The sequence below is a fragment of the Peromyscus maniculatus genome, chromosome 1 (assembly GCF_049852395.1).
Source record: "Peromyscus maniculatus bairdii isolate BWxNUB_F1_BW_parent chromosome 1, HU_Pman_BW_mat_3.1, whole genome shotgun sequence".
NCBI lineage: Eukaryota > Metazoa > Chordata > Mammalia > Rodentia > Cricetidae > Peromyscus > Peromyscus maniculatus.
The window spans coordinates 195,108,543-195,122,134 of NC_134852.1; the positions used below are offsets into that span (position 1 = coordinate 195,108,543).

The 13,592-nt window shown below is 40.1% G+C and overlaps 1 protein-coding gene across 3 annotated transcripts in view; it reads right to left on the minus strand.

Annotated features, from left to right (window-relative positions):
* Hpse2 (heparanase 2 (inactive)) overlaps positions 1-13,592 on the minus strand; it is a 630,225-nt gene that overhangs the window by 20,192 nt on the left and 596,441 nt on the right. For all 3 annotated transcript variants that reach the window (XM_076563135.1, XM_042263859.2, XM_042263852.2), the window contains one exon: positions 7,160-7,305. In XM_076563135.1, coding sequence (XP_076419250.1) covers positions 7,160-7,305 — 146 coding nt within the window. The remainder of the gene's footprint in view (positions 1-7,159; positions 7,306-13,592) is intronic.

Consider the following 13,592-nt stretch of genomic DNA (forward strand, 5'->3'; position numbering starts at 1 on the left):
TGATTTTGAAATCATACAACACTTCGGCAACATTCAGTATTTTTACTAATTTTACTAAGTACTTTGACACATGTGACTATACCACTCAGTTTTTATATAATTAGAATCAAACTGTTTACACAGCCCTTTTCAGCTAGCATATATATTACACATGGTCTTGTGTTATTACAGTTTCTTTACTTATACAGGAACGTTGAATTTCTAATCATAGAAATGCAACGTAATTTACTCAGCCAGTCTACCACTTTTGTGGATTCCTGTTGTTTTCATTTTTGCTATTATAAATTATGCCACCAAAGCCTTAATTTTTTTTCAGAACACTATATATTTTATTTGAAGTTCCCCTGATAGGTAACCACTGAAGGTGGTGTCAACATCAACCACAAACTCTTCAGATCTTGTTGCCCATATGGGTCTTACCCAACATAGTTTCTTCGGTTTTTCAAAACTTCAACAATACATTACATGATATTACTAGAAATAAGTTTAATATGATAGTTGACAAATACAGAGTAAAATGTAGCCAATTTATGGGAAGAATAATAAAAAATTTTAGGTTTCTCTACTTTAGTTGAACTGTTTCCTCGATAAATTTAAATTTTTAAGATACCTTTTAATTAAATGATTCTGTGAAATCTTGCTGAATTCTCAATTATATTTTGTATTTAAGTACGTAAATATTTGAAGTCATTACTTAAGCTTTTGAAAAGGCATCTGATATGGATGGTAGAACAGATTACAGTAAGTACAGGATCACAGCAAGGAAGGAAGAGACAGCACTGGACAGCAGAACATGGTCAGAGTAGCACTAAAAGACAGAGTAGAGACCCACTGAATGAGATTCAGAAAAGGTATCGGAAGGGGTTTTTCTTCCCAGAATGAGAAGCAAGAAATATCCTCTGCAAGTGTTACAGCTCCAGAGGGACAGATAATCTTGACTGTCTAAAGTCAGGCTATACCTGCAGGGGTTACAGCTCTGGAGGGAAAGGTATCCTGACTTGTTAGGCAGTCAGGCTGCACTCACAGCTGTGAAGGGAAGGAATCCTGCATACCTATAACTGTGAGGAGAAAGGTATCCTGACTTTCCAGGAAGTCAGGCAATATCTGAAGCTGTGAAGGGAAGGTATCCTGGATACCTCAAAGCCTTAATTTTACACAACTTTTTATGTATAATGATTATTTCTGGTGGTAAAAGTCCTAGGAGTTGGAATCACTAAGTCAAGGCAAGTGTGCATTGACGACTCCTCATCAGATTCCCATTTTCTGTGGTGCCCTCCCTGTGAGAAGGAAGAGTTTGTCTCCTTGTGCTCTTGTAGCCCAAAGTAATTACAGGTCTGTTTTGTCCAGTGTGATGTGACTGGCCATGTTAAGTAAGACCTGGGGGTAGACGCCATAGGAACTGTTCATGTGATGATGTTTTGTTCCCTATGCTAGGAGAAGAATGACAGTATCTTCTTGTTTGGTTTTTATTTTTATTTTTGAACATAATCTCTTGCTATGTAACCCAGGCTATCATTGAATTGTGATCATCTTGCTTCAGCCTCCTAAGTGCTGGGATTACACACCTACACCCACACCACCACCACCATCATTCCCTGTTTAAAAATGTTGGTTACAAAGGCCATTGACCTGAGTGACGAAATGAAGACCCAAAGCAGAGCTACAGCTGAGCCATGGTGGATCAGAAGTGTGAACAAGAGGCCAGGCTGGTCTACAGAGTGAGACCCAGGACAGGCACCAAAACTACACAGAGAAACCCTGTCTCAAAAAAAAATTTTTTTTTTCTTACTGGAAGCCATTTAGATTTGGGTGTTCTTAAAAAAGATTGGTTTTGGTTCTGGCTCTCAAACTCAGATAACAAACATTGATAGCAAATGGCCTTACTCATCCAGGCATCTGGTCTTGGGTGCTGCTCTATTCTTTTCAAGACATGGCATAACAGTACTTACTCTGATAAATGCACAGATTTTGATAATACCGATGTTATTATCAGTTTGTAAAGATTTGCTTCTACAAGCTCTATATTAAGAGCAACCATTTCATCATACCCTCAAGAATAGTAGATATGACTCTTAAAACATCTTTGCCAACCAGAGAGAAGAAAATGGGAGTGTGATGTTGTATTTTTGTTCATATTGAAGTACAATATTCTTTCATTTGCCCAGTGGCCATTTCCATTTTTCTGTTATAAGATGTCTAGAACTAGCCACCATTTTAGAATCCTTGTAGACAGGGCAGGGTGTGCAGAACCCAGGGAGAACACAGGCTGACACGCAAGGCGAGCCTGTCAGTGTGGACCAGCAAAGCTCTAATGGTTTTCCTGTCAGTAGGAAAAAAGACCTTGTTTCTAAGGGGTCTCTTGGGGCCCCATCTGGAAGGGTTAATGAGAGGAAACAGAAAAAATGACCCAGCTCAGCCTTCAAAAGAGGAGCTCAGAGAAACTCTAAGACAATTTTGCCCAGAGGAAAACATTGCTTGCAGACACAAAACCCCTCGATCCCTGGGTCACTCGTTTTTGCTCCTAAAGAGGCCAATTGAGAGTTGAGCAGCCAAGGGCAGGTCGGTAGGATAATGTGGGGGCTTTAAAGCACAGATTTCGGGGTTCTATTCATTTAGACTTGAGGCCTGGGAATCTGTATTAAAAGCTTGCCAAGCTTTTTGGCTGATGAGCTGGGTTTGGGAACTTAGAACAAAACACTAAGGTTATCAGAAGGACTCCCTGGCTGTGTATCAGATATTTCCTGCCCCCCTTATATCTCTAAGAAGGTACACTATTGTGTTCAAGACTTTTTGGAGGTCTGCAATTATGTTCTGATAAATCATTAAATGGCTCCCCTATGCAGTCCGTCTTTCTTCATTCCATTCTAATCCCCTGCACCATGTAAATGAACTTCTGCAGTCAAATGATTCAGAAGAGAATGTCAATTGATTTGAGCAGACTTGTGTGAATAGAGCTCTGAAGAAGGATGCTGGCAGCTCGTGTGGCCAGTGACCACCACTGAAGAAGAAGATCAGCTCGTTTCTGCAGGTAGGATTTCAGCTTAGCTTAGCTAGGTACAAAACGGATGAAGACATCATTAACTACAGGTAATCTGGGCTTCAGAGTGTGAGCAAAATAGGCATGGGTAGGTAGTGGTTTAGCCAGACCACAGTAAACCTTTTTGCAAGATACTATAAACAATAGTTTTAAAGGCCAGCCAAGGAGGAGGAGAAAAGCACGTGCTCACATTTATGAGTTTCTCCTTGGCAGGCTGGGGTAGAATGTGCCCTTGGAGACTACAGGATGAAGGGTGGGATGTGAGGAACTGGTGCCTTGGAGGGAGACCTGAAATCACAGCATTGCTGTAGGGAAAGCTGTCTTTCCAAGCTGCTTGGCAAGGGTTTGATTTCTATGTACATAGTTCTCCTGGGAGAGATAAACCAGCCCAGCCCAGGGACCCGATTGAACAGGTTCTCATAGAACTCATGAACCTCCTTAGGTAGGAACTGGTAATGAAGACTGCCCTAACAATACATCACCCTATTTAGTCGATGGGCAAGGGCATGAAGCAGAGGTCTTTTGACTTCAAAGACACATTTTTGGGTAGGGACACCCACATCAACCTAGAATACTATGGTGAGAAATCAGACTCCTGCATATTCTCTGCTCACAAGAAACCAATCCTGAAGGAGTATGAATTCTATTAGAAAAAGGTGTCTGGAGACTTGATCAGCTTGCCATTTTTAAATGTCTGATGGCTTTTGGTTATCTAAGTGGATGACCCTTTCTGGAAAGAAGCTGTTTCGGTAGAATATCTATCCTGCTCTGTGCCTCACTTGTGGTGAGACATTTTCACCAGCAGCCAACCCATGTATCTGGAGTTCATCTTTTCTGGCTGTTCTTTTCCTGCCTGACATCTTCTCTTTGTTGCCATGGGAGGAGGAGGAAGTGAGTCAGAGGAGGGATGTTGGAATGGGAAGATCCTGGATATAAGAGGTGGAAGATGTCAGATGGGAGGTGTGTCTTGAGTTCCAGATAGAAAACAGTCATGTTCTAGAAACATCTCCAGTGAAGCAGGGCGTCTGGGAAAAGGAAGGGAGGATGATGCCCTTTAGTCATTGATCATTCCCAGCGAAAGTTAATGTGCTTGAAAATTCAGTCAGTCCACTGTCTCCAAATCTAATTCAAAGGTTTGGGGTTTGGTAAAAGTCAGGCCCTGTTTTGCCAAACATTTTTCCCCTTAATTTCAAAGCCCCTGTGTATTTTAAGGGAAATTTAATCCACATGTTTCTGATTCATTTACACTTAACTCATCAAAATATTGTTTTGTAAGAGTCATTTGATGTCCAAGAAGCCTCAGGAACCTTTTTTATGAGCCTTAAAAAAAAAAACTTCTTCTGAAAAACAGGAAGTCATGTTTTGCCAATAATAAACGAATTTGAACCCCAAAAGGCTCAATTTTGCTTCAACATCCACCAGGTTCCAGTTGGTTCAGAGTGTGGCTGAGGACCTCAGCTCCACCCCAGAAACACACATAGTCTCAGCAGAATGGCCATAAAACAGCGTGGCTGTCAACACTTGGTGTAGGCAATCTTGCCGGCACTCTCTAACTGGTTAACTCCAGAAGAGGACAGAGGCAGGGGCCAGTGTCGGTGTGAGTACCCAGGCTCTCTGAAATCAGTGTGAGGACATCAGACTCTGCTAGGTGAGACATAATCCACAATGTGTGAGAGCCACGGAGGTGTGTGAGTAGGTGACAGATGACTATCAGGAGATATAAAAGGGACATGAGGCTGAATGACCTCTAAGCGCCCTCTTCAAATGAAAAGCTCTGCATCACAAGCATGCAGGTGACACCACAGAGCCCTCAGAACTAAGATTATGTAAGTACAAGCACTAGTAAGCTTATATTTCTCACCCAGCTCCTGTTTTGATCCAAGATATTTATTTCAGACTCATCAAGGTTGAGTAGTACGAAGCCAGTATGTCCATTATGAGATGATTCTGTAATTTTGTCTTCTTTGGCCACGAATAATACTGCATCAGCCAGTAGTTCTGCTCCTAACTGATGAGGAAGCGAGACCCAGACAGGACACATGGCTTCGCAGAGAGGAGAGAGGAGGTTTCTCTTATCTTTGTGTCTTGCTATCTGGACACCTGACAGTTTTTTGCAAGGGGGAAACTTGCAACCGCAGCTTGCCCAGAGTGTCCATTCTTTGGGCTTGGAGGAATGAAAAAGACCTTAATTTGGTTCTTATCATTATCGTAACATGGTTTATCAAAGTCTTCTTTCCTTTAATGAAGAGCAGGAGAGGTTATTTTGATAGAAGACTGGTGGAACCCCTTCCTTTTAAGTGGTTCTGATTGACTTCTCATAGGAAGTTGGGGGCAGTAGAGGTGGAGAGGGGTTCAAATCCAGATGATTTTCACTAACTTGTTGGAGGCCTCATGATGCTGAAAGGTGGAATTCTGAACCACTTTATTACACTCCCTCCTCTGGCTGATGTGATATACAGGGCAAGAACTATAAACCATCAGGAACACATGGTTCTCAGTTTCTGTCTTCTCCCATTCATTCATTTATTCATCAAATACTTACAAGACCTTCTTCATGTCTGTCACTGTACTAGATATGAAGAATATAAATATGATCATTGGCCTCAAGCTCATGGTACCCTCAGGATATCAGTGAGACCTTCTCATGAGAATATCCAAGAATACCAGTGGGAGCCCTCAGTAAGGACATACAAATCCTTTTCAGCCCACATAGGTATTATTGTTTTATTCCTGGGTACAGACTACTATTACAAAAGACTGGTGTGTTTTCCAATAGGGACAGAAGGTGCCAAGAGCAATTTTTCTCTCTTGAGGCTGGGGGTCCACCTTTTGGGTGGTTGCCTCCAGGCCTGTCATAGACAAGGAATACAATGTTGCCTTGTGTGAGGATCAGATAATTCCAGGCAAGGCCATAAAGCAGTCAGTCACCGTCAGGTATGGGACTGAGCTTCCTGCTGGGCAAAAGGGATGTTGAAAGCTTCTGGCCTGCACCCAAGACAGCCTCCCCTCCCCTACAATAGGCACTTGTATCTACAGGCAAGACAACTGGCCCCTGGCGCCCACCTCTGCTCAGAGTGAGTCTTTGAAAGCATTTTATCACGAGGAACTAACAGGCTTGGCTTCTGTCTCGTCAAGGACAGAGAAGGAGCATCTGGTGTAATCTGACCAGGGCAGCTCTCTGTGCTTCCCTCCCCTTGATCAGCCCTGATAGGCCCCGGATGGAAGGTCTGACAGGAGGCAGGAGGCAGTCCCTCCCCCCAGGTTTGCTCTGGAGTAAGAGAAAGAATTCTCTTTTCCAGGGTAACCTCCTCTGCCTTAAACAGGAAGTGATGGAAGACATAGTTGACCAGATAGTCTTTGCTTTAGATACAGTTTAAAAATTTCCCCTTATGTTCTTCAGGTTTTAAATTAAAACAAAACAAAACCCTGCCAAACTTTGCTAATGATTAACTTACCTGTTTTAAAGAAAACTCGGATGATACCCAGTGCCAAAAAGAGAAGGCTCAGCCCATAGCACCAGTGGGTTATTACGCTTGCAGAGTCTCTTTCCCTCAAAAGGAGGTCTCCATATCACAGCGCTTTAACACTTAAAGTAGCTGAGATTTCTGAACTATGGGAAATGTCCTGGAAGTTAGCATGTTTCCCATTGGGTACTCGTTTAGTTCCCAAGACCTAGTGGGAACTAGTCTGGGCCAGGTCTCTTATATGGCAGACACGGCCATGTATTTTCTTAAGCTCTGTGGTGGGTCAGAGGATCACACTCAGCCTCTTGTCCTGGCTCAGGCTTAGACACATACCAAATGTTTGTGGGCATTGCATCAACTGGCACAGATAGAGTGCCCAATAAAAATTTGTTGCATGAGTAAGAGAATGAACAAATAGATGCATTTTCCAAACCCTTGCTGAGTAAATCCTGTATGAGAAGAAAGGCTTATTTGACAAAAAAAAAAGCTATCAGGAGTCCATTGCAACCTGCAGAGAATGGTGACCACAGAGACAGTTTTCAATCGCGATCCATGAACACAGGTGAACTCTGAACTGCTCCAGGGGCATGGCATGCTAAGAGGTGCTGCAGCCCCCTGGGTGGCCGTCCTCTTCCCCTGTTGGTTTGGGAAGACTTACTTGTGGTGGTTTGTGCAGTGAGCATAGATCCTTAGTTTGTCTCGGATGACTCTTCCTGGTCGTGGCTTCCGCTGGAGCCCAGCTACATGCACTGCCAGGACTTTGGGGCCAATCAGACGCTTGTAAAGGAGAGAGAGCCAGTAGTCCTGTGGAGAATGGAGAGGCGGTGAGTCAGGGAGACGACTCATAGCTAGGTATGCTGAGTAAACCGGACAAAACACAGGGCGGAAACTACTTCCTGCCAGGAGGACAGTATGGTTACCCTCATGGGGAGCTGGCTACCCTGATAATGAAGACAGCACGTGCCAGCACAACCTTTTCACTCCCTCAGTGGCGGGGGTGAAGTGGAGTGGACTCAGAGCTGTGTACGAATAATGAACCAAGCTTCTCACAAATGAAAGAAGCAGCTGGGGTGGGGGACTCACATCTCCAACTCCACTTCGGCTGCACTCTCATGCTGGTTTGTGGTCTCTGTGAAGCTACAGAATGAATGGGAAACTTGTAATCCTTAGAACTGTCATCCATATGAGAACCTAAAATATCATTCTCCAAAGATTGTCACTGAGGATGAAGAGGGAGGGAGATGAAGGTTCTCCAGCAGGAGCCCAGGCTGAGGTCTCCATTCCGGAGCCAGAAAGACAAACAGAATAAAGTTTGCACACAACTCTAATTCCTGGTCATTTTCAATATTCTACAATAAAAAGAATGCTCGTAAACTGAAAAGAATGTATAACCAATTAATAAATACCCATTCTATAACCAACACATGTGTCTGAGGGTACAAAAGTCTGCCTACCACCATCTTAATTTTGATTGTATTTGCTGTTTTACAACAATACAACCAAATACAAGTTATATTTGTACTTGGTACAATATAAAACTGACATTTGTATTGTATAAACTCCTAACATGGACTATTGCTTTGTGAACTCAGTATTTATAACTCACCCATGTAAAGCACCACTATAAATCCTGGAATTCAGGGCGTACTCTCTAGTGTTAAAGACATCAAGTGTGTTTTCACTGTGTTCATCTTTCCAGACAGAAGTCTCGTGTGTGTGTGTGTGTGTGTGTGTGTGTGTGTGTGTGTGTGTGTGTGTGTGTTTAAACTGTGTGATTATCTATAACATCAGTGGCCTAAAAATGTCTGGTGAATTTTATAAATCAGAACACACTTCTCAAAGAAACTTTGTCAACAGCATAGTCCCACATCTGCTCTGACATCAGGCTTTAAGCCCTGTCCAACTGTTTAACTGAATTATTTTAAATGGACTTAGGATGGCTATTAAATAAAGTCTCCTAGTACTTAAAATGCAAATATTTGACAACTTTTAACTAGATGGGATAGAAGATGTCATTGCTTAAATTTGCTCTTACTTGATTGTAATTTTTATGTGTTTTATTCATGTCTATCATGTTCCAATAGGAATTCCATTGTTTCCTATCTGACTTATAATATGTTTAAAAATAATAAAAGTTTAATAAACTTTAAGTTGGTTACTAATAGCTTGGTATGATATACTCTCTCTTGCTGGAGATGTTTTATTTTATAGATATGAAATGGGCTCAGAAAGCTCAAAGGTACATGTGAGCTCACAAAACTGGTAGCCCCCAAAAGAAAATAGGGGTATGTTTTCCTCCAACATACTTGACTCACTCTGAGACATATGAAGTCACACTGTATAAGGAAGCTTACAAGCAAACATTCTGTGGACATAGAATCTGGAAGTGAGCCTTTTGTTAGTGTGGAGAGTGACTACAATTTAACTTATGACTCTTACATTCTTGGAGCATTTATAAAATAAATAAATTTTATTTATAAAATAAAAGAAAGGCCAGAGCACAACACACCCATTTCTCTGATTCCAACCCAATTTGTTCCTTTTTACAGATCATTTCATTCCAATGTTTTATCACAAACACTTGGCTTTTTATTTAGAAAATCTGAAAAAGCTAAATAGGTTTGCTCTCAATTTTGCATTTAGGCATGTCTATGGTCTTTGTGTCATGGCAATTTCCAACAAGGTTAGGCATATCTGTAGCAAAACAATTAACATTTAGGAATAATATTAAGTTTAATCTCAAAATTTATGTAAAGACAAACACACTTCAGAAAGATCAGCCTAAGTATTCTTTATCATTATTAAATGATAAATTAATTTAAGTTTAAACTCACACCAAGACTTACTGATGTGGAGCAGTCTTTTGTGTTGTGGGGGAGTTAAAGGTCACACCATCTCTAAGACTTTGAAGACACTGGCTGAGGCTCGGAGGAGTTTATGATGGGTGATAAAAGATGATGAAGCTCATTTTCTTATTGTGGCACAAACATAAAAACGTGCATCTCAACCAGTTAGAAATGCACAACTCAGCAGTTAAATACATTCATAATGTTATATGACCAATGCCACTATCTGTCTCTACAATGCTTTCCATGCCATTAAACCGAAACCTGGACCCATCAAACTTTACCCTTCCCCTCAGTCTCCTGTGACCACTGCTGTGCTTTCTGTGCATCGCATCTAAGTATTTTTCTTTGGATGACTGGCTTATTTTATTTAGCATAATCCTCACAAGGCTCATCCATGTTGTGCATATTGGAATTTCTATTTGTTCTAAGGTTTAATAATGTTCCATCCTATGTATATATCATCTTTGATTTAATTTGTGGACTCACATGTGGTCTATCTTGAAAAATGTCCCAGGTGTAATGAGAATAATGTGTCTGCTGCTGTTGGGTAGAATTCTATTTGACCTGGTTGATTTACTGTGGTTTTGGGCCTTCTCTTTGGAAGCCCTCTCCATCACCAAGTCTTCTGCTGTAACTGTTGACTTGTCTGTTTCTCCTCATACTTCTATGGTATGTTGTCAAGTGTGTGGATGTTTATAATAGTTAAATCTTGATGTATGAAAAATTGTATTTCCTTTGTACCTCGTAAGCTTTTTATAATGCAAGGTCAATTTTTATCTGTTATTAGTATCGCCACCTCTACTATGCTTGGTTATACTTGAATAGATTTATCTTTTTACAGCCTTTCAATCTGTTTGTACCTTTATATCTAAAGTGATTCTCTTATAGACAGCATACAATTGGACTGCATGCTTATTTTGTAAAATCCTTTTTGTCAACTTATTTTTTTAACTTCAGAGTTTAATTTACTTATATACAAAGCAATTATTGATAGGAGTGGACATACTTCTGTCATTTTGCTGTTTGTTTTCTATCTATCTTATAGCTTTTTGCCCCTAATTTCTTGCATTACTAGTTTCCTTTGTGTTTGGCTAATTTTTTTTCATAGCAAAAGAAAATTAAATTCCTTTCTTACTGACTTTTGTAATAGCACTGGGATTACATTTAACATCCTAATGAAACACTAATTTGTACTTATACTAGCTTAGCTTTAACAACATGTAAAAATTCTATTCTTTTACTTATCAGACCTCATCTCAGTAGCAAATGTCACAAAATTACATTTTTTATATGCCATATGCCTAAGACATACCAATGAGTTTTTTTTTTTTTTTTTATAAAAACACACAAGTATCTTCAATTATGTAACAAAATTTAGGTTAACAATCCAAATTACAATAAGGCATATTTTAATCAGTATTAAAATATATTAGTCTCTTAAATCATATAAAAACAAAAAGCAGAATTACAAATTGTTGTTACGATAATTTTTATCTCTGCTTAGCATGAATCCATCCCTACGACTTCCATTTCTTATCTGGCATGCTTTCAGTCCAGGCTGTATGACTCCTTTGAGCATGTCTTATGGGGTAGACTTATTGACAAAAATGCCCTCCGCTTTTCATTACCTGGAAATGTCATAATTTTCTTTCACTTTTGAAAGAAAGTTTTCATGAATATGGGGTTCTTCATTGAGGGGATTCCCTTTTCTTTTCGTGCTCTGAATACATTATCCCACTAACTTCTGGACCTCAAAGGTTCTGATGAGAAGTCTGCTGGTAATCGTGCTGAGCAATGTCTACTACATAATGCCTTGTTTCCCTCTATTGTTTTCAATATTCTTATTTGGCTTTCAAAAGTTTGATTAGCATATAAGTTCATTTTTTTGACTTAATATATGTTCTTGAAGTTTTGTATTCATGTCTTTCATCAAATTTAGGCAGTTTGTAGCCATTATTTTATTGAATATTTTCTTAGCTCCTTTCTCTTCCTCTTCTTCTGGAACTCTCACAATGAGTAGTATTTGGTTTCTATTAATCTTCAATCTGATTTTCTTTATGTTCCCCTCCATTGGTTATTTCCAACATCAGATCTTTAGGCTGCCTGATTTCATTCGCTTACTCAGATCTGCCTTTGAACCTCCTCATCTAATGTATCATTTCAGTTATTGTGCTTGTTAGCTCCAGAATTTCTTCCTGCTCTTCTTTTAGTCTTGTTATTCATTGATCCTTCTATTTTGTTTACCTATCTGGTTCTTGACTTTCTCAAGATCATCTTCCAGGTGCTTTAAGACAGAACTTTTAGTAGATCTGCCATCAGATCATCTTCAGGGACAGTTTCTGTTTTTTAAATACATCATACTTCACTGCTTCTTTTACACCTTGTGATTTTTGTTTCAAACTTGGCATTTGAATCTAACAATGTGGCAACTTCTAGAAATTACATTTTCTCCTTCTCATTACACTTTGCTAGTGTTTGTTGTTTAGCTTGTTTGAGGCTGTGTCTGTGCCAAGGACCATTGTATATGTAAACTTGTGTTTTTTGTCAGCACCCCCCCCCCCCCCGCCTCCCCCACCACTCCACACTCAGCCTTTCCCTGGTCATATGTTATATTTTATTACTTTTAAATGTTTATGTATTTACTATGTGGCTCCCAAAAACGGGAAAAGAAGATGAAGGACGTAAATTAAAAGGTCCTGGCCTTTAAATCGCCAGTAGTCATCTCAGCTGGGAGGGAGAGGCCTGCAACAATGGGACAATAGGGGCTTGATTCTTTGTTCCTGTGGGGGGGGGGTGCTCCCACTTTTACCCCAGGGTACTCTTGAGGAGGGAGAAGTGAGAAATATTTAGATAGATATATAGATGGGAGAGAGACAGGTAGAAACACAGGATAGCTCGGGAGGGCTTGGATCCTTATCCACTGGCCTCTTCTGTCTCTTCCAAAGGGCTATTTATAGGAATGCGGGGGTGGGGGGAGCAAAAGACCTCCCCCTAGCACAGCCAAGTGCAGACCCTTCCAAACACCTGGAAACCATGCAAGTGGTCAAGCAATCTTCTAATGCAGCTCTACTGGGCAAAGCAAGTTCAGATCTCACTAGAAAACCTTTGTGGGCCTCCACACCTGTGATCAGGAGTAACCAGCCCATCAGGTCATAGTTCGCTGATATTCTGATGACAGGGCCTTCCTAGTTCATTTTAGCTCTTGTAAGCTGATTTGTAAGCAGTTCCAGTACATGTGTACAGCAGCCTACTATAGGGCGGAGGAGGGAGACATGTTAGTCACTACTGAACTGAGAGCTGAAATTTAACAAAATTAGCTGAGCTTTAGCACTCAAGACTTCTGCTTGAATCTGTAAGTGTTCAGAGTGCCAAGATCGTCACCTCAGTCAGATTCTACTGGTGTACTTGCTACTTAGGCAGGGAAACATGTTCTTGTTACCCATGATGCCATATTCTCAGATTCCCTGGTAGCTCATCCTTTTGTAGTAGCAAGAAAATTTTCTGATGTGTTCAATCTGTGGTCCACAGGTCACATGCATCCCAGGGTAGCTATGAACATGGTCGGAATCAAAACTGTAGGTTTGTGTAACACACTATGAGACTGTTTTGTGTGAACTCTGTAGATGACAATGTTGTGTTGCAATGTCAAAAGGCTGGACATGCCTATGAGTTTAATTGTACAGGGTACTAACATTCTTGTCAAATCTGTAGATTGTTCTTATAATTTTTATGACTGGTTTGAAATGGAGAATTTCAAGGATTCTATAGAAAATATAACAATATTTTTCTTTATTGAAAATCATTTGATATATGGCACCAACTTGATTTTTAAGAATATAATAGTTATTATAGAATCATACAATGAGTATCTTACTCCTTAGTTCATCTACATCATATAATAAGTTCACATACATGTCAGAGTTGATGTTAACTTACAAAATTGGTATCATGCTGTATGTACTTTTCTTTTCTCACTTAACTTTTTGTCTTAAGATTGTTAAGTGCACTAACAGCATATTCATCGTCAATGTTGCATATTAGTTCATTGTGTGAACACTGATGATTTTGCTGATGAATATTAAGTTGTGTCCAGAATTTTCTACTATATGCAATGTGGCTCTACCTAACACACAGGTAAAGGGAACATTTGAGAGCATTACTCCAACTGTGGTGGGAGTATCAGTCTTCTATGTGTGAACGTCAAAGCACAAACTTAGAGATTTCTCTGACTTCTGATACATT